At 40.5% G+C, this 27810-nt stretch overlaps 1 protein-coding gene and 1 long non-coding RNA gene across 5 annotated transcripts in view; one reads left to right on the top strand and one right to left on the bottom strand.

The window, feature by feature from the left end:
• Window positions 1-15925, bottom strand: part of RPS6KA6 (ribosomal protein S6 kinase A6) — a 79616-nt gene extending 63691 nt beyond the window's left edge. For 2 of the 3 annotated variants that reach the window (XM_048863682.2, XM_048863683.2), the window contains exons 1-2: window positions 15569-15925; window positions 2159-2218 (exon numbers count right to left, since the gene is read on the bottom strand). In XM_048863682.2, coding sequence (XP_048719639.1) covers window positions 2159-2218; window positions 15569-15649 — 141 coding nt within the window. In that variant the 5' untranslated portion in view covers window positions 15650-15925. Of the gene's footprint in view, window positions 1-2158; window positions 2219-7904; window positions 8077-15568 lie in introns of those variants that run through there. The other variant, XM_048863685.2, reaches the window with a different exon arrangement.
• LOC125643212 (uncharacterized) overlaps window positions 6784-27810 on the top strand; it is a 42037-nt gene continuing 21010 nt past the window's right edge. For both annotated transcript variants that reach the window (XR_012669982.1, XR_007358629.2), the window contains exons 1-2: window positions 6784-7031; window positions 7134-7275. This is a non-coding gene — a long non-coding RNA (uncharacterized LOC125643212). The remainder of the gene's footprint in view (window positions 7032-7133; window positions 7276-27810) is intronic.

Raw genomic sequence — 27810 nt, 5'->3', positions numbered from 1 at the left:
GCAAGCTCTGAGAGATTCCTTTAGTTCAGGTAAAGCAAAGGGCTTTGACACAACCTACTGCTCATCTCCGTTTACCATGTGGAACAGATTTCTACCAAATTGGAGTCTGTTTATTCCATTGTGCTGGAAGATGTACAAACAAAATAAGAGTTGCTGCCCCAGGCTTACAATCTACACCACTTAAAGAAGACTCAGATATTTTGGTAGTAATGTAGCAGCACACATACTGGCTATTATTACATATCAGGTCTATTTGACACCTCTTCTCCAGGGGCCCATCCAGAGGCTATGGATATCATATTTGCTGAGAAACTACTTTTCCCATTATAAATTTAGGCTTTTTACTGTGGAGAATTACTTAGTTTGAGATTACTCTGAAACCTTAGTTTGAGATTGATTCTGCACGGAAAGTACCAATATTCAACATGTTTTGGGGATGTAACTTGACAAAACATTGGACAGAATCTGTCTTTGGTACAGTATTTCTAAAAAGGCCATCTTCACAGAAAGGTCAAAATGACTATATCTTTGTTTTCAATAGGCAGGTTACACAACTTAGTATTTATCTTATGGGACTGATAGACACTTCAGAAGATGTACAGTCAAACTACCAAAACAACTACAGTAAAAAGGGTGACTGACATTTTCAAAGTCAAAATAGTAATACATTAAGCCCTGTCACCCAACACAAGATCTGCCATAACTGACCAAACAATCTGTCACCAACAAAATCTGGTCCAATAAAAGGTATTACACTTCACCCACTTTGTCTCTCAAACAATCCACACAAGTTCAGTATCCCTGTTCTAGCACCTGAAGCTTCAGAGGGCATTGAAAACCACTTCATAAAAGCATTTAATCTCTCATTTAATGTAGTATAGAGCAAGAAAAAGTTCTTTCCTACTACTTGCCCATGAGTAGCTCATGCCCTGAAGCTTGACAAGTTTTCTCCCTTTCAAATCAAACTAAATTGACTAAATAACCTGGGCTAGATCAATCAAAATATTTAAATTAAGTGGGTCTTGGAAGATTCACAGAAAATTTAAGAATTCCTAGTTAGCAGCCCAGGATCCAAACAGCCCAATAAAAAGAAACAGGCCACAATTTTTTAAAATGATAGACTTAATTTTGGGCACCCAACTTGAGACTCCTTTAAGGAGCCCATTTTATAGAAAGAGCTGAGAATCTTCCTCTGAACCTTGAGAAGCAATGAGGTGTAGAGACATAATTGCAAATGAGCCCTGTCCCCAATAAGAAAAACATTTATCGAACTTCAGATGCTTGCTTTGAAATAAAACATCAGATATGTAGCTTGCAGGCTTGTGGCCAAAAGATTCACGCCAGGTATCTTTCAGAATTGCACCTATAAATATCAACAGTAGAGTCAAGCTCAGTACAGGACTTTTCTACCTTCTCCTCAACCCCAAAGAATTGAAAAGGGAGCATTATACCTCGACTTAAATGGAGATTTTATGAGCCAGTCATCTTGGCAAGGTTATGTGTTACTTATGAGGATAAGAATGATCAGTCACCATCATCAGATATTAAGTGAACAACTTTGTGGAGTGCAGGCAGCACAAGATATAACATCATAAAATGGAAATGGTCGTTGCCCAGTTTAAATCTGATACACATCCTAGGCATACTTCTGATCAATATTTGGGAGCAAGATGTATACTTTCATGCCTTGATCAGGAGAAAACCTGGAAGAAGCTATGCTGAAACTGAGGGCCATAAACCAATCTGATAAGCTGGAGAAGGGAACATTTTCCAGAAAAAAAAAAAAAAACCATGAATCATCATCTTCCTGAGATGCTTAGTCAGTTTTCAAAAAGGTCAAAAATGGGGTACAGGCCTGCTTTTTTCTTTGGAATAAGAAAACCGGAATTAATCTCTTTGCTCTATTATATATCTATTGTAAAATCAACAGTTGAGATCATCCCAAGGAAATGAAAGATTAGGAGGCCAGGTCAAAACCCAGCCCCTTTCCAACTGGAAGGCAGCCTCATTCAGTCATCTCTAATTGTTTATACTGCTTGCTTTGTGGCTCAAACCACGGTGCACAACTACTACAGTGGGTAAATCTTTTAAAAGGACTTCCCCACGGCTCTATGCAAGCAATAAGCATCCAATACTATATTCATCAAAACGTACTTACATTGTAAGAATATGGTTCTCCTTCTTCCATGGGCTCATCCACCATTTTAAGACCGTTCAGCTAGGAGGGAAAAAAGATTAATCAGCAGCAGCTAAGTTAGAGAGACAGGAGTAAGTTAGAATAGCATTACAACCCAATTCCAACAGAAATACTTTCATTGCTAATCTGATTAATATTATAAAGCAAGCAAAAATGAAAGTTGGGTTTCCTTTTGGATTGACAACTGCAATTTTGAACCAGGTCAGACTACAAAGAGACAGCTGCTTATTCATTTAACAAATTGCTTTGTAAATTTTGCTACGTTGTGTTGATTGACTAGGGATTAATTAAAAATAGAAGCTGTGCACAACACTTATGTCAGACATTGCGTACAGTGCCTTCCCCACTCTTGCTAGGAAATGTCTGCCACACAGTTTAAGAAACTGTAGTTTGCCAGTGAGCTAATTTAGAGTTTAAGAAGAAAAGATTATGAACAGGTCTTAGATTTATCGAAGAAAACATGGAAATATTTATCAAGAAGTTAAAATCAAGTATAAATTCTTTGTGTACTAGAATATTTTGGAAAATAATTTGAGATTCCATAACTATATGTCCTTAAAATAATTTTGAAAATTTTTATACTCGCCATTATTCAATGGATCTAAATCAGTGGTTCTCAAACTAGGGGCACCGCTTGTTCAGGGAAAGCTCCTGGCGGGCCGGGCCAGTTTGTTTACCAGCCACGGTTCACTGCTCCAGGCCAATGAGGGCTGCAGGAAGAGCGGCCAGCACATCCTTCGGCCCACGCCGCTTCCCACAGCCCCCATTGGCCTGGAGCAGCGAACCGCGGCCAGTGGGAGCCGCGATCAGCCAAACCTGCAGACACGGCAGGTAAACAAACCAGCCCGGCCCGCCAGGGGCTTTCCCTGAACAAGCAGCACCCCTAGTTTGAGAACCACTGATCTAGATAATTCTACCTTGGCAAACTGAGTAATTCTCAAACTTTGTGACGTACCACCATTTCTAATGGAGGAATTGAGGTCTACAGGATTTTTAAAAAATTAGGAACAAAGAATTATAGATGCCACAGAGAAGGAAACTTGTCTGTGAACAGATCATTTTAAAACAGCTGGTATGTAAAAGGAAAAATAGGAGTAATATTGTGTAGATTTAATACCAACAATTTGGAAGAAATGAAACTAGTTTAATTAAAACACTACCCCACCTGTAACAAATCTTCCTTTCTCAGCTTCTCAACCAACTAGAAGTACAGTAAGCCAACAAACTAAAAACATGTAATTTATAAAATTAGTAATGTAGATGTCCTGTAGTTAAACTTTTCCTCCTCACTAACAAACACTAAATTTGGCTTAACAGTTGAAACTTAAGAAACACAAAAATAAAAGGATATGCCCTGCTTCAACATGCAATGTATTAATTTAAAAACTGGAAAAACCTGGTGAAAAGGGTGAGGCCAATTATTCATTTTGATATAGCAATTACCATGCAATTCAAAACATTAGTAACTATCACAATATCTCCACCCTCATGTGGCACACACATCACTCAGGAAAATGTTAAATAATATAAATTATGAGAAACATATTAGTGAACTAATATTTTTTATTTCTGGAAATGAAAATTCAGGCAATACACTAGGTTACACAGCTAAATACAAGCCAGATTTTAAATTTTACCTACTCTTTTTGGCCTATCTAAAATATCAAGAGAAAGAATAGGATGTTCACCAATACATCTCTTCCTTCACTGTTGCATGTGATTTTTAGGAGAGGTTTAATTCTTGAAGTAGTGAAATCTGATGCAAACTAAATCTGAAATCTGGTTAGCAAAATGCAACCCAGAAAAAAGTGGTAGTATTCTTTTTTTTTTTTTTTTTTTTTTAATGTACTCAAGATGCTGTTCATAGCAAAAGTTGAGGTTTCGGCTAACTTTGGTCTCTTCCTAGTGTTTTTATTTTATATATCTTTTTTATCCGAGTTAGATGATTTTTTCACATTAAACAAGTATCCCTTAATCTGACCGCTGGTTAATCAGATGCTAGCCAGTTCTGCCCCCTCTTCCTAACAATATGAACAAACTCCATTTCCTCAAGACTGCAGATCCCTATGCCACTACCTGAAGGTTCTGGATGCTTCCAAAACACTTTTTAAAACAGCTTGCTACTGAACTGTACACAAAAAGTCTTAAGTGAGAAACTTCCGAGGGGAAAGTTAACATGCTACCTGGAGCTGTGCTTGCGCACGTACATATGCACATAGTACAACTTCTCTCTTATGCACTCCACCACTTGAGATTTACTAGACTTATAGGGTTTTTTTTATTATTATTATTATTTTACTTTTAAGTACATTTAGTGTTCATGAAAATTGCCATAACAACTCTGGAGAATGAACACTGTTTATCCACAACAGAAGTACAATTCAGTATAAGCGGAAGCTTACTCACGCTACCCTGTTCTGGAGGGTCTCTTGAAGGCATCAGGTGTTACTATCAATCGCGACTGGAAAGTAAAAGGCTTTGTATTTCATATATGATACTCGAACCAAACAACTACTAGTTTTAGATGTTTTAAATAATACAGATGTACATATTATTTTCTCCATAAAAGACTTTTATTAGATAACATTTTTGTATGCAAGCCACCATTGCAAACAAAGTGTTAGTGATCTTGTTATTGATCTGTGGACGTTCTATAAGGCACTCTGATATCAACAGTAAGGTGTGGCCAGAACTTCAAGCCTGGTTACCTAAAATTAATCTCCTGAATCTGTATTTAGGCACCTACATTTTAGTGGCCAGATTTACAGGCATGCCAAACACTTATAGGCCCCCATAAGAGCTCAACTTTAGGCAAGCAGGTATGAAAACTTTGGTGAACGCCTAGATGTATTTTTCCCCCTCAAAATACATTATGCTGTTTGTTCAGCATACTTTCCACACATCCTGCATACCCATACTTTTGCATTCCTGTCAACTCATATACAGTAAATTACTGAATTTGATGGCAGGTAGTCAAAAGTTACCTTAATTAGCAGTTTCCTGTTATATGTTTTGTCTCTCCAGTATTAGTTTTTTCTGTCCATTCTCTCTTTCTTTATTGATCTTTAAAACTCGCTCTATTGGGCCCAGTGAAGTACACTAGAATATGCCACATCCCAAGTTTCTTGCTACTAAAGCACAGTTTCACTTACTGAACTCTGTCAATGTGGCTGACTACTTAGACTTCATAAAAAACAGCTTTTGGATCACCAAAAGTTCACTCACCTGCAGTGTGCACTTTTAAAATAATATTTAGTTCTAATATTTTCCAGATAAGCTATCAGATCAATACACATTAGATAAATGACTGCAAATTTAAAGACTAAAAGGTTGCAAACAAACATTTTCTATCATCCTCAAATTCTACCTCTCATCAAGTGTTTACTAGAGATATATCCTTTTAGTTTTAACTCTGTATACTAACTTTTTAGTCCAAAGAAATATTCAAGTTTATAAACCTGGTTTTACAGTCTGACATTGTTGGAGACTACAATGCTGGATTATTCACTTGTGAATTATAACCACCATCCCTCAAACAAATCCTCAGATAAACTCATGGACTGCAAGACACAATCCAAGGAGTTTTAAACAAGGGCACAAACTTCGTGCTATTGACCTACAAAAAGTCAAAATTATGATAAAGTGAGTCACTAGCTTTTTAATATTCTGTAGAATTACTTGTATTCAGCAAAGGTTTAATATTCAACATTATCCATTACCTTACCTAAAATGTTATACAGCAAATACTAAATATCAAGCCTAACTCCCACGCGTAAAGAAACACAAAAAAATACTAACTTGAATTCTGGCGTTTCAGATTACTTTTTTCAGTAGAAGTTATTACTGGCAAATGGCTTATCCACTGAGATATATTCAGCTATTTTTAATAAAGTTTCTGATTGTTATATGCAAAGGATAAAGGAATTATTCTAGCCCATCAAGTAAATAATATGTATCTATTTAGGGGGGCACAAAACTAAATTTAGAACATCTAGATCCTTGGGTGCATTTATCTTCAGAAAAGAAATAAATATGTGAACTAGAAAATATAGGCTAATCCTTTCACAGGCAACTTGTGAAAGGAAACAACATAGCTAGTGAGAACCAACAAGTGCCATCAGAATGAGAGACAGTGGAATCACTCAGCTCTTCAGTATTTAACTTCGTTGTAATTATTAAAAGGCTGAAAATATTAAACCATCAACACAAAAGCTAACTGCAGCAGTACTTTTCAGCGAACTGTATACATTTTAAAAGGTGCTGTAGGTTGCTGGTTAGTACAGATTAAAAGAAACCTCTGCATACAAAAAGACAAGACTAAAATCATATCCTATAAGCCAAGACAATACTAATGGTGAAAACTTACTTTTTCAGATGAACAGCTTTGAAGGTCCAACCAACCTTTCAATGCCAAACTGCCTGTCTACATGAAGTTAAAGTGTAATTTGCTTTCTAATTTAAATACATTGCTACAGCTTCAGTGGATCCCGTGACTGGTTGGGAGTGCACTGTATTAATTTGGGAGAATACATTAATTTTTTTTTTATTTCCTTAAAAATCAAGCCTTTTGGCTACGTAGGATTTAGTCAACAGGCTGAAATATGTCTACTACAGTAAAATATCACATTGCACAACAGCCTGAGTTCCATAACTCCTCCAACAAGAGAAACTTTCAATGTCATCACAGGCCCCTTAAAAAAAAAAAAAAAAAGATAGCCACAGTAGTTCTAACACTACTTAAATGTCTCAGCTTGTTTAGTGAGTTTTTTTGCTTTAATGTGCCTGGAGGTTTTAGCTAGAAGAAGAGAAGAACAGAAGTGGAGCATTCCAACAGGTTGACAACAATTCCAAACCATGAGAGAATCCAATTCTCAAAGGTCAAAAACTGGTTGGATTACCCCTCTACTTAAAATTCTTCATTTTGTCTTTCCAACAGAATTAAAGAATAAAAGAAAAATCAAAACAGCAGAAGTGGGCATTTTATACATGCAATACCACCGGGGTGCAGGAATAAGATCTACAGTCAACAAGGTAAAACCACCACATCTAAAGGAGAGCTCATAAGTTTGCAGCAACAGGTAAAAACATTGCATTTAGATTACGTAAAAGTTTCTGCTAAATACTATGCTTCCATGAAGATGGTCTTCACTCTTATAATACTCCTGACCATGCTAAGTGACTGCAACTATATTACTTAAGATTTACAGCTTCCCTAACATTCTTTCAAAGGGACACAGGATGAGCCAGTCCTTTATTCTGCAAAAGGGATAGGATTTTTACAAACCCACATTAATGTTTTAAATAAAATGTGTCTACTGAAATGTCAGTTATTTTGAAAAGGTTTTTCAAAAAAAAGTATTCTTTCTTTTTAAATAAAGCCTGTGCAGAACTTGCCACATTAGTGAGATTCAAAGGACAACAATCTTGCTAATTAAGTTCCTGAGATTTGTTTGGGAAATTCCACATTTCTGTGCACAGGCAGAGACCTCCCCCTCCCCCACTACCTAGAAGTTTCTTTCAGCAGCAATTGTTTCCTTTTTGATTACAGTGACTTGCTCTTATTATAAAAGATGCATCAACTGTATCTGTACCCGACTGAAATGTCATCATTGTGGTATCCGATCACCTGAGTTGCATATGTTAGCTATCTTATAGTACAGGTTTTGCATGCTTCCAGAAGGGGATGTAGGTATAAGATAAGTCTCACCTGACACTGTTAAGTAGGTCTGGATGTAAAGCAGGAATTCCATTTTACAAAATATTGAGATTTTGACATTTGTTTTCATTCTAATGTGGAACAAAAACAGACCTTTCAAAAAATTTTAGCAAAAAAAACCAGAGGCACCCCAGAACAAACATCAGCCCAATGACTGCGGCATTCACATAAGATATGGGAGACCTTTGTTCAAGTGCTGTTCTGGCTAACCACCGACTATAAAATCCTTTCTTTGTATGAATAGTTAAATATTCATTGGGCCAAAGTGGAACAACTGTAACTGTGGTTATTGCACTCATCCGAGATGTGGAAGACCCAGGTTCAAGTCAATCATTCACTGGGCTACTAGCTATTGTGGGATATTTCTGTGTCTCCCTCCCACCCCCTTCCAATTGTTTTGTTGAAACCAATACATTTCCAAGAAAAGATTTGTTTAAAAAAAAAAAAATCAATACTTTCCACCAAGAAAAACACATTAAAAAAATTCCTAACCAGCTCTAATAGTAAGTGACCAAATGAGGAAATGAATTATGGAGGTTATTAGGGTCACTATACATGGAACTATGAGTCTTGAATAGAACCTCTGCAATACCTGGAAGGACAGATGAGACAAGAAGGAGGACGGTCTAGTAGCTAGGACACGAACCTGGGACTCTGGTTAAATCTTCTGCTCCACCAGGGCTGTGTAACCCTGAGCAAGTCACTTAGTCTCTCTCTGCTTCAGTCTCTATCCATAAAAATGGGGATATTACCACCTCCACTCATGGCGTATCAAGAGGATAACTACATTAAAGATTGAGATGTTCAATACTACAGTAACGAGGACCATATGTTTACTTTAGGTAGGTAGGGAAGATTTGGTCTGTGTAGCTCACAGCAGTCTATGTAGCTAAAAGATGTTAACATTTTTTAAGTCCTTTGTATACGATACATATAACTAAGTTATTGGGGCAAGTTACAAAATGTTTGGTCCCTGATCTAGTTCAACTGTATGAAGGATGGATGGGATCTCACCAGGCCCCACAACTGCATTAAATCCCTGAATAGCCCAAAACCAAGGATTTCACCAGCTGTAAGGACATAGTAAGGCTCCTTCCACACTATAAGCTTTAACTAGATTGGGGCAGCTGCACTGTAAATGTGTCCCATATCAGTTATAGCGAGGGCCCTGCATAAATCATGATTTCACAGAAGGCATGGATGTGAAAAATGCACTCAAACTGTTATTTTAATTTTGTTTTTAAAGATAAATGTCTACAAAGTCTTTAATATAATAAAATCGCCTTTGCTAGTCAATTTCAAGGACAGAATGAATTTCACAAGTATCCTTAGTCAAAATGAACTAAGTTTACTGGTAAAATTCATTCCATCCTCAAAATTGGCTAAATTTAAATTGAAAAATTCTTTGTCCATTCTATGATAGAAAGACAGTTTATAGAACAGTATTTAGTGTATGGAAGGAAACTGTGGTCCATAAAGGAAATTCAGAAAAGAGCTAGAATAGCACCAGGATGATTGTGTTTACTGAGGTTATTGAAAGACAGAGGATGGACAATGAAATAGGTAAGATTTAAAGTTGATGGGGATGTATTTAAACTTGTACCTTAACTTAATGAAGAGGTCTAAATATGTAAATTAGTTCATATCCCAGATGACCACTGTGTTAACTAGCATATAATGATATTCCCTCAGCTAGAGCTGCAGCAAAGTTTCTTGCAAGCTATCCTGGTGGACTACTTCAAGTAATCTAACTGAAAAGACCAGTGCTGGTCTTTTCAGAGGTTCATACTCCACAACAAACAATTCCAAGATAAGCTACCCCAACTTCTAAAGCAGTAAACAAAAACAGTAATACCAATTATTATAGTATGTAGTTCCACAACTAGCATTAATTCACTGGTTTCAGATACTGTTAAAAGTATTTGTGTGCTTAGATATTTTTGTAAAACCTGTTCTCATTTATGTCAGTTTTCACAAAGTTGTCTATCATTGTGGGGCCTGAGCACTGACATCAATTCACAAGTTATAAAACTACTTACTATGCCTCTCAATTCTTGTATCTTCAAAAACAGGTTATAAGTCTTGTAAACTGTCAGCCAAACACAAATTTAGGTACTTAATTCACCATCCCAGACTGCCAATATTCATAACAGTTGTATGCCTAGTTTCTAGATACTCTGCCAATAGTGTACACCAGTCTTTACATGGGTCAGTATTTATCAAAATATGAAAAGAACAAATTTAAAAGGATGTCTTATAAACAGCAGCCAAAATCAAAGTGATGCACACTTGTTTCAAACTGATACAACAATAAGCACCAGAAAAAAAAGACGCACAGACTTGGCACAACAACAAAAATAGGAAGGCTTAACTCATATACATAACAATATTTGCCTTCTCCAAAACTAACGGCATTACCCTAAGCAAATATCCCTTTTTTTATGGTTGAATAATTTCATTTCTGGTCACTGTTATTCTGATTTTATTTCCTTGTGGATTTTAACCAATGAAGAGATAGCATGTACATATCTATTCTTCAAAGAGCTTACAGTATGGGCAAAACAATTTACAAAACTAATAGATGCTAACTGAAGAGACTGACAGATGTAATAAACTCAATTAAAAGACATAGGATTTTGAAGCTAACACTAATTCTAATTTTGCATATTACCACCTTTAGTTGATTAACGGTTGATTAATACCCAATTTAAGTAGCTCTTTGCATTTCTTAATTCATGTGATGTTTCCAAACAGAGAGAAATTTTCAATTCCCCCTTACTCTCTTCAAAAGAAAATGCTAAAGTAGTGCAAGAATGCTGAAATAGTATCAAAACACAAAAATGCAATATTAGTACAAGTAAATTATTAATTTTAATGACATTTTTAAAGATTGACCTTGAAAACTGAATATATGTTGTAAACAAACAAGTTTACTTATGTTTCTTAGTAGTGCCAGAATTTGCTTGTCTTCTGTGTGTATCTGGCTAGCTTCTCTAGAATCAGTGAATTGTTCAATATAACCTAATTATTCAAAAACACTTCACATCTAAAAGACCCAACCCCACACAACTTCTTGGAGAGTTACAGCTTTTGGTAGGTATATGCAGGCCTTCTTGCATTTGTACATAAAACTGTTCTCTTTACAATTAGCTTTGACGTTCTAAATACATCTGTGGGCATAAGTACAATGTTCATTTTGCTTAAACTGCCTGACCTAATAGACAATGCAGTAAGTTTTCCACTTTTAACAACAACCATGTTTGCAGACTAGAAGATGCTTTTAACTACTTGCCAATCTTACAGGAACTTTATAACCCAAGTATGTTTTGGTATGAGCCCTTAATCAGAGGGGTTCATACTCAACAGGATTTCTGGTTTTGTTGAATGAATTATTTTAATCAAAACTTGCCTTAGTCTGTTCCAATATGAGAAAGTCAAACATTTGTTAATGATGCTTTACAAGATAACTAGAAACGCAGAGTGAAATAGATTTCCTAGTATTATCTTACACTATTTCTCTATGGAAACACACAAAAGCACAATGAAACACATCCTACAGGTTTAATTAACCTTCAAAAATAGAAGCATCTTTTGGTATGAGTAATGATGAAATTCACTTGACTTATCTTTAAAGTCAAAGTGGCCATAGATTCTACAGACACTGTAAAGGTGACCTGAAAAAGAAGTTATGCCCTATTTCTTTCTTTAATGTGTATAAATAAGATTAGAAAGATGTCCTACCTCTCCCCTCACAAAAATGTCCACTTTTTTGTTTAACGTAATTTCAATCCTTGATAACTGTTTCCAAGGGAGAGTCAATGGACAAATAAAGCAGTACATCAAAGAAAACATATGTGAAACTCGATAGGAAAGAGTAAGTTATTTTTATTTAACATGTTGTTCCACATTTAAGTAAAGCTCCTGAACACCCAGGTAGATAAAAAGTAGTTTCTTTTTGTTTTGGTAAAGATTTGACACCAAGTCCCTTTCAATAAGAGCTTTAAAAAGCTCACAATGTACATATAAAGAGCTCTGTCATACCACCTTTCAGGTATTTTATACATCATAAAGAAACAAATACAGGGCACAACCTCTCCTTCAGATTGCTCCTAAATTGGCTGTAGAGCCAACTGAAATGAATGGATAAGACATAATTCAAGTGAACCAAAAAGTCAAATGAGGAAGGCATGAACCAAACTGAGAATCTGGCTCTGACTCTGCAATTGTATCTGGACAAGCAGATCCTTGCACTCACATGAAGCTCCAGTATTTCCAATGCGGATTTGGCTAAACAAATCCAACTGTAGGATCAAAGCCAAATTCTCAAAGTTCCATTCATGTTCTCATCTTGGGAGACAGATTACATTTGTAGAACTATTAAAAAAAAAGACATGGCCAACATGTCACTTTAAATAGTGTCCTGGTCACTTTCACTTTCTAGTTCCCATGTAATATACTGTTATTACTGCATAGATATTTATAAGCAAAAACTTAGTTTTCATCTATTTAATAACATGAAAACATTTGTGTATACAGACTGTTGTAAAAATATATTTCATTCGCCGTACATATGAAGCGTAAACTACTTGACAGAGATCCTTAACATCCTTAACTCACTCATTTAGAAGAGGACAGTTTATAGGAAACAGTGTCAGTGATTACTAAGTGACTTCTTATTTTTGTCACAGGAACATAAGAATTACCACACCAAATAAGACCAGAGTCCATTTAGTCCAGTGCCTCTGATGCTTGAGAGGATAAGTGCAGAAAAACTGAACTGGGCAACTCTGAATAAATTATCCACAGGGAAAACTTATTTCTAACTCCTTAGAAGTTGGTTTTATGCCTTAAAACAACAGTACTTCCCATAATAAATATTTTATTTTCCCTCCTCAATTGTCAGTTCAAAAAATAAGTGCCATTTCACTGGAAATGTATTTATCTACCTTAAAACATGGGATAAATTTAGCCAACAAGCGTATCCTCAAAGATAATTTCTGAATGGTCACCTTAAACTATTTAACCCAACAGACTGGAGCACTGATACTAGAGTAAATGACCTGCCCTGCAAAATCTAAGTTATTGAAAAACTACCACTATTAACTCCTTGCAACTCCACAGAGTCCATGGTCACTTTAGACCCTCCAAATCAAAAACATGAAGTGGCATGATGCACTACAAATTAAGGTTAATTCTACACATTTACGTAGAGGATCAAACCCCACCAATATAAAAAAGATTTAACTCAAAATAAACTACAGTTTAAATCCAGTTACTGAGTGGACAGGGACTTTCTAAAAGGAACTCAAAAAATGCTACTGTCTGTGTGTGATCCAATTAATACAAAATAGTATATTGCAAAATGGTAAATATTTGCATTTTTAGTTTATGAAAATGCAGCTGCAAGGAAATGTCCTTTGTGCATTTAAAACGTAAAAGGAGAATATAAAATAAAGACTGTTAGGCAAACACAATTTGGTTTTAACATCATGCATACTAATTTCTGTTCTGGAATTACAGTGCGTCCAAAAATCTAAGACAGTTGTATGAATTCATAACGAACAGTTCATTCCCTCCAAACCTTTAATATCCAAGGCACGCACTGTCTCACTAAGTACAGCCCAATGTACCACAGGAAGTGAGTGAGACCTGTTTTTAGAAGCTTTTACTTAGAAAACATCTTCCATATGTGTAACATGTAAATCAATCCCTCAGACACATACGTGTGATCATTCAGTTCAACTGTCTTACCTGACAACTCTGGAATCCCAGGTTCCAGTGCACTTCTGATTTCTACATTTAAGTGCATAAAATAATAATACTGAACTGTTACTACTAGATAAATACAGTACTAAATACATATATAAAAATTACACAGTGCAGCTAAATCGCATTTGGTGCTCCACTTCTGCCTAGGTCTCTGTTTAAGAGGAAGTAAGGAAACTGTAAGGCTTAAGCACTATTTAAACTCCTCTAGCAAGAGCTTTTGATTTTACTCTGCGACTGCTAAGTTCCCAAACCTTTGCTTCATCTCAGACTTCTCCCTATAAATCACTAATTGGCAGGTATTCTATGTTTATTTAACGAGAAATGTGGTAGTAGCCTCTGTATGCAAGCACAAAAATACAGGCTAATTGGTAAAATTTTGCAATCAGAAAAACCCAAATAAATGTCTAACAAAACTATAACAGCAGCAAGAGTGTTTAAATTACCAGGATTGTTTATAGGAAGTCCAATACCAAACAGCATTTTCTTCACCACAACCTAATAGCTTGGCAATTGTTAAGTTAAACACACACAGAACTAAGCACCACATCAAATTAACATCTCACACTCAATGACCACTAATTCATCCAAAGAGAAGCTGACACTGCTATAACTTTGCACGTGTTACAGGTAGCATAAATCCATGAGAGAAGAGGTCTGTCAGCTCCTGCTGAGCCTAGAAACAGGGCTCTGGGTGTAAGGAGGTGGCAGCTAACTGAAGGGGATGGGAACAGTTCAAGGTGGTGGTTTAGGAAGTGACTGGTGCCTCAGGGGAATAGTTGAGGGGATGAGTCGGGGGAAGTCTCAAGTTCTTTGGGATGGACAGGTTAATGGGCACTTTGAAACCTCAGGAATGCACAGTTCAGGTGATGCCTGAAGGGGCAATTTAGGATGAGTAGGCTCTCAAAATATGAGGTCAAATTCACTGTGTAGCTGGGATCTAGGGGTGGCTAAGGATGGCCAGGATGAGGAGTATGCAGGATCTATTCAGTCTGACTGGGGGCAGCAGGAAGATGAAGAATAGTAGGCACTGGGGGGGGGGGGGTGGCTGGAGGCAGCAGGATTGGAGTAACAGGAGGGACCTAGCTGGGTTGTTTCAGGCAGCAGAATTGGGGTGAAGGGCAAGTGGTCTCTTGGGGGCCAGGAAAATAAGGGTGAGGAACAGCAGAGCTCTCAGGAGAGTCACAGCCACATCTAGGGGAACAGGAGCTGGGAAAAGCAAGATCAGGATGGGGCAGGTGGGTTCTCAGGGGATGGCAGCAGGATCTAGGGGAAAGGGGCACATGGGCTCTTTGGGAGAGCATCCGGGTGAAGCATGAGCAGGCTCTCCAGAGGTGGCAGTTGGGGGCAGCAGGATTCAAGGGTGGAGACACACACGGGCTCTGAGGGGAACTAGAGGAGGAAGAGCGTGCAGAGGAATTCTGGGGAAGGACTGCTAGACTTGGGCTGGGGGGTTGCCAGACTTGGGCTAGGGAGAGCAGGATCTCGAAGTGAAGGGCAGGGAGGCTCTCAGGGGAAGCAGACGGGAGCGGACAGTCTCTTGGTGGGGGGAAAGTGAGCTCTCTAGGGGACAGGACCGGGACGGGGGGTAGGTGGGCTCTCTCAAGCACGGGATCGGGGGGCCGGTGAGGTCTGACAGACGCAGGGTGGGGGGGCTGATACGGACTGACAGTCTCAGGGTGGGGGTCAGGTAGGCTCCCGGCGGCAGATCAGCAGATGAGAGGCAAGGAAGGGCTGAGTGTCTCCGGGGGCTCCAAGCTTTACGCTCTCCGGCCCGCTGCCCCAGCAGCCAGACCCAAGCGTGGGAGTGGGGCGGAGACAGCAGGTGCCCGCCGGGCGCCCCCATTCCTGCTGCGCGGCGCCCGCCCCCGGCCGAGCCCCGCACTGACCTCGCCGCCACTCATGCACAGCTCCATTTTGTGGCAGGGCTCCGGCTCCTCCGCGTCCTCCAGAGGGGCGAACGGCACCATGTCCCCGCGCCCGCTAGCCGGGGAGCCGCCGCCGCTCGCAGCCGCTGCTCATGTCCCGGCTCCGCGGCGGCGGCTACTGCTTCTGCGGCCTCAAGGGCAGCGCGCTGCCGAGCCGGCGGGTCCCCTCCGCCGGCCCATAGAGCGCGGCGGCGGCGCAGGAACTGGCTCTGCTACTGCTGCTGCCCGGCGGGGGCGGCTCCGCTCTGCCCGCACCGCGCCCCCTCCCCCAACATGGCGGCCGGGGAGGGGGCGGCACCGATGCAGCATGGGAATGACGTCAGGCCGGACTGGAGAATCCCCGGCACGGGGAGGGGGGGATGGGAGGCGCACGTGGAGCGGGCGGTGTGGGGGAGGCGGGGGATGACGTAAGCCATGGCGTGGGTGTGATGCACGTCCTTTGTAACGTCCTCAGCCGGCTGAGCATTCGGAGCCTAGCCGTTGCGCTGGGGGCGCCCTTCCCCCTCCTCCGCCCGCGAGCGTCGCCTCGCTGCAAAGTGAGTGGGTGGCGGGGGGGCCCGCTCCAGGCCAGCAGCCGTGCCCCGGAGGATGCTGCCTGCACCCGCCCTGGGGCGGGGTCCCCACTGCACGGTCCGTGCTGACTGCCTCTCGCTGGCGGTGGCAGCCCAGAGCCCCAGGGGGTCAAACGGACACCGGGGCCAGAGGCGACCCCGCACGGGGTGGGGTGTGATCCTGCCTTATCGCGGGTACTGCTGCTTATTGCAGTCCGTGGGAGTTAGGGGGGCCAGACCTCCGGCTATTATCGGGACCGTCCCCTGCGTTAGGGGTTTGGAGTTATATAGGCAAGGATACCTCCCTCTACTCCCCTGCAAGAGAAGAAAAAAAGTGCCCTGATATTTCATACTTGCTATCTGGTCCCCCTGTTTTGCCTGGGGAAAACGGAGTGAGGACTAAAAGAAGAGGACTTGTGGCACCTTAGAGACTAACCAATTTATTTGAGCATAAGCTTTCGTGAGCTACAGCTCACTTCATCGGATGCATTCAGTGGAAAATACAGTGGGGAGATTTATATACATAAAGAACATGAAACAATGGGCGTTACCATACACACTGTAACGAGAGTGATCAGGTAAGGTGAAAAGAAAAGGAGTACTTGTAGCACCTTAGAGACTAACCAATTTATTTGAGCATAAGCTTTTGTGAGCTACAGCTCACTTCATCAGATGCATACAATGAAGTGAGCTGTAGCTCAAGAAAGCTTATGCTCAAACAAATTGGTTAGTCTCTAAGGTGCCACCAGTCCTCCTTTTTGCGGATACAGACTAACATGACTGCTACTCTGAAACCTGAGTGAGGACTGCAGGATTTGGCCCTGTTGCAGAGAGGTGCTGCAAGTGCCAATGCAGCCCCGGGGGCTGCTGGGGATGGGCATCGTATCTTTAAAGCCAAGGGGAGTAGTGCCATCAAAGTCAATGAGGTTATTCACACAATGAAAGTCAGGGATGTGCTTACCTTGTGGAATCGGGCTTAAGCCCTGATCCTGCAGTGAAGTTAAATTGCATACACACAATATTGTAACTATGGGCACTTTGAATTCCTCAGGTAGTAACTGATGATTAGTTTCATAGAGTCCAAGGCCAGGAGGGACTATTGTGATCTTCTAGTCTGACCTCCTGTATAACACATGATAAGACACCTACAGAGCAGCGGCAGTAGTTCATGAGAAGAGGTCGTTCAGTTACCAGTGCTAAACTGGTTTACAGATATCATTTCATATTTGCAGTGAACACCTTCTGTATAAGCAAAAAAATAAGCCAGTGATTAACTTGTGAAATTCACTAAATGGGAGGATGGGAATATATACTCAGGTCCAGAAGCTGCAAGATCAAACTAAGACCCTGTTGGGGTCTTACAACCTTTTAGAGCCAGAAACAGCATAAAAGCATGTACATGTATGCATGAGAAAGGAAGGGATCATGTATTTCACCTTGGTTACAAGCACCAAGAGATTTATTCCTCTGTTTCCAAGTATGTAATTAGGAGGAACATTGCATTGTTTCCGATTCTGAAGGAGTTTGGCACTGTAGTTAGTTTGCCGTTTGCCAGATAAAAAGATGTCTGAGATTCTCTGAGTGAAAGGGTAGGTTTTTTATTTTTTTTCCCTACATCATTCTTTGATCTTAGAAGGAAAAAAAGTTGTGGTTCTTGGAACGTGGTTAAAAATGTTTGTTTGGAAATTATTACCCAAGACAGAAAACTATTCTGAGAACATTTTAGACTTATTTAAACATGCTGCATGACCAGGGCCATCCTTAGGATTTCTGGGCCCTACACAGTATTATTAAACTGGTGCCCCGATGCTCCACTGAAGGCGGTCCCCAGCTGGTGCCACTGACCCCAGTGTGTTGAAGGGGCACAGCCACCACCCCCGCCCATGGACTCCCGGAACCTCCCCATTGCTGACACACACCGAGCTTCAAGCTTCGTACACCGCAAACACTGCGGCAATGGCTCAAGGCAGGCTTCGCACTGTAACATGGGGGCTGCATCTTGCCAGAGCCCACGGCCCTCCTGCAGTCCCTAGCCACTCCTGGCTCATCACGAGCATTTTGACAGGAAGTACCAAGCAGTAATAACAACAACAATAATACAGGTGTGTGTGTGTGAGACAGAGCCAGTGTGTTGGGGAGTGGGGGAGGGAGGGGGCAGGGTTGGGAGCCGGCAGAAGCCTGGCCCAGCGCAGGGGAGGGGCCAGAGAAGAGAGGATTCCAGCAGCAGTCAGCGAGGGGAATGGTGCCCCAAATTTTCAGGTGCCCTACGCAGTCGCATATGCTGCGTATGCCTAAGTACGGCCCTGTGCATGAACTTTCACAAAGGAACATCACATAAAGCTAGCAAGCACCCTTTCAACAAGAGACAGTTCTTGATTGCCAAATAATTTTTATACAATTGGCAGGACAGGGAGCAAGCTGGCACACCACATGGTTCAGAACTACTCAGCCTTGCATATTTCTTTTTACTAAGTGCACACAAGAGGATGTTGTGGTGCTGTATTCCCTGAATATGTTTGGAAGAGCAGCATGTCTCACAGAACTAGCCATGATGCATTATAACTGAGCTGTGTGACTACAAAAGAGAATTGGATATTGTGAGTATGACATTATAACAAGATCCAGTTAGCCTGTGAGCACTTCCATTGTAAACCTGTTTTTAAAGGCTTACAACTCAGTCATCGAAAAAAATGTTTTGGCCTGAAACAAACCATATGCGTGCAGGAACATTCCTCCTCCCTCCCACCCCCTATAAAATGTAGTTCACTTGCAAAATATTTAGGTCCAAAATGAACATACTATACACAGTGTTTGAATATTTATGGGCAACTAGTTTTGATTCAAAATATGTAACTGCTTCTGTTACATAAGAGGCTACTCAGGTCTCTCACACCTAAAAAAAATCATTGTTGGCTTGCAAGACGGATATTCAGGTTTTAGAGTGATCAGGTGACAGGACAGGAAATGAATTTCACAGATTCTAATGACAAATGCAACCAGGAGATGCAGCCAAGTTTTTGTGCCTTTAGTTCACACCCTGGCTGCTCCTTACTCCTACGCCTCTGTTTGCACACAGGCTTTATTAATGTTGTTGATGTGCATCAGCAGAAAGCCAAAGGACCAGACCTCTTCTGTGTGGTTAAATATGTAGGCAAAGAAGTACCACTGGGCAGCTATTAATTTAAATCAAAAGGGATGGAAGTGAGAAGTGACTTTTTTTGCTGTTGACACTTCAGCCCTCAGCAAAGCCTGCCCTTTCCTCCTGCATTCCAGTCACTTATTTTGAAGGTTGTTGAGGCAGTTCCTACTTCCCAAAAGGGTGACGGGTTACAGACACATAGTCAACGGCATATAACATTTCAGAATTACAGGGGGTTCGGAGAAGAGCAATGTAAAAGGATTAGGGGTATGGGAAAACTTTCAAATGAAGACAGATTGAAAAAATCTGGATTGTTTCCTTAGAAAGGAGATGAATAAGAGAGCACATGGTATATATAAAGAATGAATGGAATAGAGATCAGGAGCTTTGCTTTTCCCTGTTTCATAACAAAAGAACAAGAGGCTATTCAATGAAATGTAAAGGTGGTAAAGTCAAAACCAATAAAAGGAAATACTTTTTTCACTCAATGCATAATTAAGTTGTGGAACTCATTGTTATGGGATGTCATTAAAGCCAAAAACCTGGCAAGATCCAAAAAGATATTGGATTTTTATATGGATATTAAAAATACCCAGAGTTATAACCATTAATGCTAACAAAGTGAGGAAGAAACATTAAACCTCATGCTTCGGGGTTCATGGTTGGGGATGGAATGCAGGACCAGATAGACCACGGGTTTGATCTAGTGTGCAATTCCTATGTTCCCATGTTAACATTTGTGCATAATGGAGCCTTAGTTTGGAGTGTAAATGCCATCTGTTATAGTTGAAATAAAAACATGTTGTCTCATGTCAGCATCAAAATTTTAACTGATATTTTCTGTCAGCTACAGTTCTGTGATTAACTGTTTTAGACAAAGATTTAAAGCTAACATGTAATTTAAAATATTTAGAAGCTGGTAGCTTTGAAATGACTGGTATGCATTGCATGTCTTAGTGAAGTCCAGGTGGCAAAGTCAAATACATTTTCGGTATAATTTGCTTATTCACTGTTTCTGTATTCCCAACATCCTTTGAGGAAAGAAATAAAAATAAGGTTCTACAGCCTGCATTGAACTTTTTTTCAACTTTTCCTACACCAACTCAAACAGCTCTGTTGTTCCCTTTATAGACCTCAAACTGTGGTCATATGTCAATAACCAAGTTCTTAGACAGGTACAACACAAAGAGTGACCATGCACATCATATCTTCTGTTATGTGTCTCAAACTTAATTCCAGTTAGCCTATTTCAAAAGATATATACAGTCTCCATATCCATTCAATTATTGGCTTCTCTAAAAAAACTACAAATAAGGGCACTGTACCATATGGACAGGTTCTTCTGCTTCCCCACCCCATCAGCAGGTGTTAGAATCCTCCAGGAAAATGCTGACTGCGGCAGGTACAGCTCATTAACTCCACCCTGGATAATAAGGGAAGCAGGAGTGGCAATTTGGGTAAAAGGAACTGGGCTGTAGGTCAGAGAGATCTCCGCAAGGAAACCCTTAAAACAGCAATGTTTGACAAGAAGAACACCTAGGCTGAAGTGTTTGTAATTCTGTGATTTATCAATAAAGCCAAACCCCAGGAAGAGAATAAATGTCAACTAGTTGTGTGTAGACCCTGTTCAGAGCAGGGTGGGAACTCAACATACTTGCAAATGTCAATTAGTACCAATTGTGAAGATAGTTTTTGTGATATGGACACATTTACAATTGAGTCTGTCATCTCATTTCGTCTGCCTTGTCTACCTACAAAAGATGTATCACTTTAACTGTAGAGGTATAGTACAACCCCATCCCCACTCCAAGTCTATGGATGCAGTTATACAGGATAAAATGTGCTTATAGGGTCTAGTTTATTCCTGTATGGGAAGAGGAATAAGCTATACAGGTTAAGGCACATTTATACTGGTGTTAATCCATCCACACTTTGAGTTGCGCCATTGTATCTATTTCAGTAAAAAAAAAAAAATCACGCTCCTAACTGAGTTATAAGTACAAAACCTGCATGTAGACCAGGCCTAAGCCACCAAAGAGCCATTAGTTGGTAATGACTTTTGTACACTACCAACCTGGGTTGGACCTGAACTAGTGAACTAGAGGTTAAAAGTACCATATTCCATTATTGGATCTTGTCTGTACACATACTAAAAGAGCATAAGTAAGGACCATATTTAAAAATACATATATTTACATAAATGTGGTATAAACCATGCTATGAAACTGTTCTGCTGGTTTTGTAAATCAGTTTATTGCATGCGTCATCCCTTTCCACACATGGTAAGGAAAGTCATGTTCACATGATAAGAGCAAGAATTGATTTAATGCACAGTTCTGGTTAACATGGATTTGCCATGAGTGAAATGACCCTAATAGAACTCTTGCCTCATTTTTGTTTTTAAGATGATTAATACTTTCTCATATCAATCTTTCCTAATTTTTGTAGTTATATTGTTAAAACTCATGGAAAAACACAATCTGCCCCTTTACATGTGATGCATCAGATTTATCTGTTTTCCATTCCCAATTTAGAAATGTTCATTAGCCTAGATAAATAATCTGATCTTGTTTTCAAGGATAAGAATCAAGCTGCCTGAAAAAAATTAACTAACTATGGAACCCTTATAGAAAGAGAACTCTATCATACCTGACACTTGGTCTGGCAGGTCTCTTTTAATCACTGGAAGAGCTTATTGTGTACAACTATGTTTTGCCTCCTGCATTATTCTGCTCCAAAGGAGTGTTACTTAGAAACAGGCAATCCTAATTAGATGGAGTTAATGTAAAACTAATTTGAAATGTTAAATCCTCTACCCAATGTAACACAATTGCATTTTTAAGTAAAAAAATATGTATTTTACAAATACTACTAGAAAACTCACTATGGGCCAAATTCTTCACTGGTGTAAATCCACTGAAGTCAATGGAGTTTCACCAACAGAGAATTTGATCCTATATATAGTATCAGATGCCAGTTGCAAAGCATTTACCATTTCAATCCCTAATTTCACATGCTCAGACCTTTTGGAGGAAAGTTTGAGAGCAAAATAGCTGCCACCATTTTTTAGTCAGAAGACAGTGAAAAAAATACATTTTTCCCCATTTTAAAATAATTCCAACCACACTTTTTAAAAATAAGACTACAGCAAAAATGTCTGAAGGCTGAAGCTTGAAACTTGTCTTGAATATTGTGCAAGAGGTTAAGGGCCTGACCCTTTAAGGTGCTAGGCACCTTCTCAGAGGAAGGTGAGAGCTCTCATCATCTCTCCAGGTTGTGCCCTACATGCGCTCTTGGGGACTACAAGTTTTGATGACAGAATTGTCAGTTCATATTAAATCCGCAAGCCCAATATTTCCAGATTAGGGATCTTGCAAGCTATACATGCCCCATAGATCAAAGATTTTCTTTTCCTATTTTTTCTATTTAAAAACACCACCTAGGAAATTAAATGACAAAAACTGTTTTAATGCAATATTAAAAACCTGGAGGCTTCCCTATCTGAGAAGCAGAGGCAATATTCATTGGGAGTTCCTCCATGCCAGGGATTCCTGGATTGATGGGAGCAGCAGAGTGTGCTTGAGAGATATCCATGCTGGAAAAGGAAAGCCTGACAGCAGATGAAATTGTGCCCTGGGAATTAAATTAGGCCACAAAAAGCCAGAGAACAGTCTGGCTAAGGACTGGGCCGGGAAACAGAACTCGGTGAAATAGGAGTTCTGAAGGACACAAAACTTGTCTAGAGAAAGAAAGACTTCCTCACACATGTAGACTGATCTCCCATACAGGAACAGGGCCGTCCTTAGGATTTATGGGGCCCTAAGCAGCATTATTAAACTGGTGCCCCTATGCCTGATGGCAGCCCAGGCTCGCAGCCCAGGTCGGGGGTGGAACAAGGCAGCAAAGGACTGAGCTGCCCGGCCTATCTCAAGGCGGCGGAGAGTCACAGTTCTCTGCAGAGACCCCCGTACCCTCTCCCTCATGCAGAATGTGCGGCACCAGCTCATTCGGCTCTGTGAATACGGCCCCTGCCTAAAGACACTGCAGCGCGCGCTGGGTGTGCGGGAGCCAACCTGCTGTTACCTGCTGTCATGGGTGGTGGGTGAAGCTGCCGCTTGGGGAGGCTAGCTCCCCAGCCCACCTCTTCTGCCTGTGGCCCCACCCATACTCCACTCCTGCTCCTCCCCAGGCCCTGCACTCACTCTGCCCAGGCCCTGTCCTCTCCCCACTGTCTCCCTCCTCTCTTCCCTCCCACTCCCTGATCACCCTCTTCCAGCCAAATCCCTGAACCCAAATGAAGCAAATGACATTTGAAAAAAACACTCTTCTGCAATTTCTTTCTAAAGAAAATGGAGCATGTTTTCCACTGCATGCCAGAAGGTGAAGACTGGACACGCAGAAGGTACCTAATTAAAAGCACTACATTTGGGAATAAAAAATGTCAGTTGCGGGTTTTTTGATATACCCTGAAGTTTGTCAGAGATTTATTTGCAAAAACTTTGTAATAAGGGCAAGTCAGCTGTCCTGCTAAAAACAAAATTAAATATTATGGAATACATGATGCAGCTCTTCTCTGTTTTACGTTTTCTTAATCAGTATTTCTAAGCTGATTTTATATTTTAAATGTACTCTTAAGCCTTCAGAAAGTAATCATTCCAGATTACTACATATTTAACTCACTGAAACAAAGACATTATTTTAAATTAATCAGTCACAGAGGTTTAGTGTGTTCATAACAATGTTCATTGCTTTTAGAAAAAGGGAACACCAGTTTACTTTGTGTGATCTCCATAACAATAGACATGTTTATGAAATTTCACCAACTTTAAAAAATATGTTTCCAAAGATTTTAGGCATAACAAAGGATTTTATATCTTACAAAGGTACTGATTTTGCTAGAGGGTTGTCTTAAAACTAGTTCATCAGATAGTCAGAAGTTAAGAAAGGGAAACTGGTTTGTCCAGCTATCCGGCAGGAAAGGGGTGTAGTCCCTTTAAGGGCTCTCTTCAAGGATTTTTTAGAGATGCGACTTTGTCATTTTCAGCAACATCCTAATGAAATATTTTAAAGCAATTTTTAAACTAAGATCCTGTAGACTAACATGTTCTGAGTAAATATTACAGTAATGCATAACTGTTTTTGTCAGTAAATTCAGAAACTGACAGTATACACCTGGGGGTTGGCAAATGCCTGTTAAATGGCTTCATTGCCACTTGAATGGCTCTTTAACAGTTTTAATGTTGTGTTAATAGGTCTGGCAGGGTGGAAGGCTTTTTCACTTTTAAGTAACTAGATCCACTCTGGAGTAAGCTAGCTATGGGAGCCTGCAGGAAGGGTCAGAACAGGGATAGGAAGAGTGGGATGGGTGGACACTAAGATCCAGGGGTGCCCCAAATTTTCGGGTGTCCTACTCGGTCAGGTATGCTGCATATGTCTAAAGATGGCCCTGTACAGGGACAGTTGATAATGAGGCCAAAGTCCATGAAAAATGGTAAAAGCCTGAAAAATTTAACAACCTGAAACATGAAAATATATAGAAGTTATAAGCAAATGACAACAGCGTTAGACTATAGAAGCTTATGCTACCACTCCTGCTATAATAAATCAAGGGCCCATCCTACAGTCATTATACAGGCAAACTCTCATTGGATTCACTGGAAGTTTTGCTGCAGTGCAACAGCACAGAATCAAACCTTCCTGGTGTTCTTACATGAGTGTACATAGTACTTAATAAGTATATTTGAGGAATTGATCTTTTTCCTAAAAATATCTCTGTTGTCCCATTAACCTTCAGGGCAGTTTATGTGATGGTGTGATGTTACGCTATGAAATGGAATAATGACAAATATGGCTTTACTTAACTTTTGTTGTCTGCTAAAGAGATCATCCTGCCTTTTGACTATAATGGTTTATTACAGACTTGTCTCTTTAGAAAAATATCTTATCTCATAAGACTGAAATGGGAGCCCATATCTCTCTGAAACAGAACAAGTATAGTGGATTGTATCTTTGCAGTTGCAAGGTACTGTTTTAAAATATTATATTTGGCAGTCATTTGCACTTATTGCTGGACAATGAGATTTGATTACATGTGCAGAATGTTGCTGTGAGTAACCAACAGCCAGGCTACTGACTACAATTTGGAAGATATTAGTTTAGGTCTTAATTAAAGATTCAAAAGTCCTGCACCAGCATCACCGGTGTTAAACATCCAGTATGTAGGCTGCATCTGGCCCACTTGAAAGATTTAGATTCTGCAAACCCCATGATTTTTTTTAAAGTAAGTTTCAAGCTCTTACAATTGCAAAGAAAAACCAAAAAAAAAACCCCAACCTTCTAACCATAAACTGAGTATAAATGGATGTAACATTTATGCAGTTATCTTCCTGAGTCCTTGTTCATATACAAAAGTTGCACTAGTTCAACTAAAATTGGTTTTTAAGTAATTCAAAGTGATGTGAAGCCTCAAGGTCCTGTTTGACTCCTCACTAAGCTTAGACTAGCAGGTAACGCCAGGGAAAACAATATCTTCTTCCATTGCATCTTGCTAGGAACTGTCACCCATTCTCGGAGCCATGCATTTGTTACCTCAAGAACTGATTACAGCAGCTTACTATCTTCGGGTCTTAAAGTGGAAGCAATGTAGAGGCTGCAGTTTGTGCAGAATGATTCAGGTACTGTGAATATATCACCCTTGTGCTCTGATTTCTCCACTGGCTGCCAGTCTGCTGCCAGTGCAAGGTCAAGGTCTTGGTCCTAATCTACAAAGCCATCAAGTAGGAAGATGCAGCTTCATACCAAGACAACTGCCCTCTCCTGGGAAAATGCATCTGACAAAGTTGAGGATGAAACATGGGAAAATCAGAAGAAAAAGGCTTCTCAGTTGAAGAGGCTTCAACTGTGGAATGACTTTCCAGAGGAAATAAAGCTAATCCAGAATCTGACTGACTTTAGAACATCTGCAAGACTCTGTTGAGTCTCTTCTTCAATAAAGCTTTCCCACAGTAGCCAGCAGGATGTATCAAATCAGTTCCCTGTGATGCTACTACCCACCTTATAACTTTTAGCCCACTGTTTAAAGCACTCCCCTAGGATGTGGGAGACCACGGTTCAAGTGGTTAATGGGGAAGAAAGGATTTGAACAGGGCTCTCCCACCTCTCAGGGACAGGGCTCTAACCACTGAGCTACAGGATAGTCAGATATGAGGCTTCCCCAGTCTCCCCTGTTGAAACTGTTCCACTGTGGATAAATAATGAAAAAGTGATTGGAGCAGGGGCACCACACCATGGGACTCCAACCTCCAGGTGGGTGCCCTAACCACCAAGCAACAGAGCCATTCTCACTCTTTTTCTGGTCCAGTATTTACCCGCAACTTGGGAGGAGAGGGAGCAGAGAGAGAGACTTTGAACTGGGACTCCATTTCTGCAAAGAAGGGCTCATGACTCCCTACCTAAGGGGAAAAAGACACTGAACTGGGGTTGGGGCCTGGAGGGCCAGTGTGTAAGGACTGAATAAACTGGACCCATGAGGGAAATGTTGTAATTACCTTTGGACAGAATGAGTTATTAAGGGGCCTTGAAGAGGGAAACTGCTGCAGAGTGACCCCTAGCCCCAAGGTGGCAGCCAACCCCGTTACACTCCCCTCATATAGAGTTCTTACATGGACAAAGTTGACTTGTGCCTGCACTCCAAATGTCTTACTAAGGTAATTTCCAATTTTCATATGACTCCGTTTATATACTTGCCAACCTTTTCTACAACACCTCATTCTCACAAAGATGAGGAAAAAATATTTTGGACATCCACTGTGCATCACCATTATACCTGGACAGGACTAAGGCATTTGATCATCCCCTCAACTATTTGTCTTTTCTGCTGATAGAATGAAGGGAAAGCCTGTTACCTGTCAGATGATACCTTCCTGGATCTCCTCCTGGATTTGTTTGTTCTATGATGTTGCTAAAGATCCTCTACCCCAGAGAGTTTTAGCACATCGTACAGGGGCTCAAGCACCTTCAGCAGCTTTCCTGGATCATGTTCCCATTTCTGACATTTGCAGGGCTTCCACCTGGTCTTTGGTTCATCCATTCAGCACTCATTATGCAACCTCCCAGGCCACTAGGGATGATGCTAAGTTTGGAAGAGTAATGCCTCAGTCCTTGTTTAAACAGACTCAAATACCGTCTCCATATGGGACCACTTGTGAGTCACCTAAAGTGGAATGGACATGTGCAAGCACTCGATGAGGCAAAAACTGATACATACCTGCTCAGTAACTGTTCTTCGAGATGTGTTGCACATGTCCATTCCATGACTCACCCACTTTTTCCTCTATATTGGAGTCAGGGGAGTGCACAGGAATAAAAATTTGGCTGCTTTCGGAGGGGCATTTTCTGTGTCCTTCATGGCTGAACAAGCTGGCTCTCTCCCCGTCCTCTGGTGGGCATGGCTTTCCCCTTCTCCACCAGCAGCCCTGGGCTCAGAGGAGCTCAGTCTCCCTGCCTCAGAGGAG

Source organism: Caretta caretta, chromosome 9, assembly GCF_965140235.1.
Source record: "Caretta caretta isolate rCarCar2 chromosome 9, rCarCar1.hap1, whole genome shotgun sequence".
Lineage (NCBI taxonomy): Eukaryota > Metazoa > Chordata > Testudines > Cheloniidae > Caretta > Caretta caretta.
The sequence above is the reverse complement of the archived record's forward strand: the minus strand, read 5'-3'. Positions and strand labels throughout refer to the sequence as shown.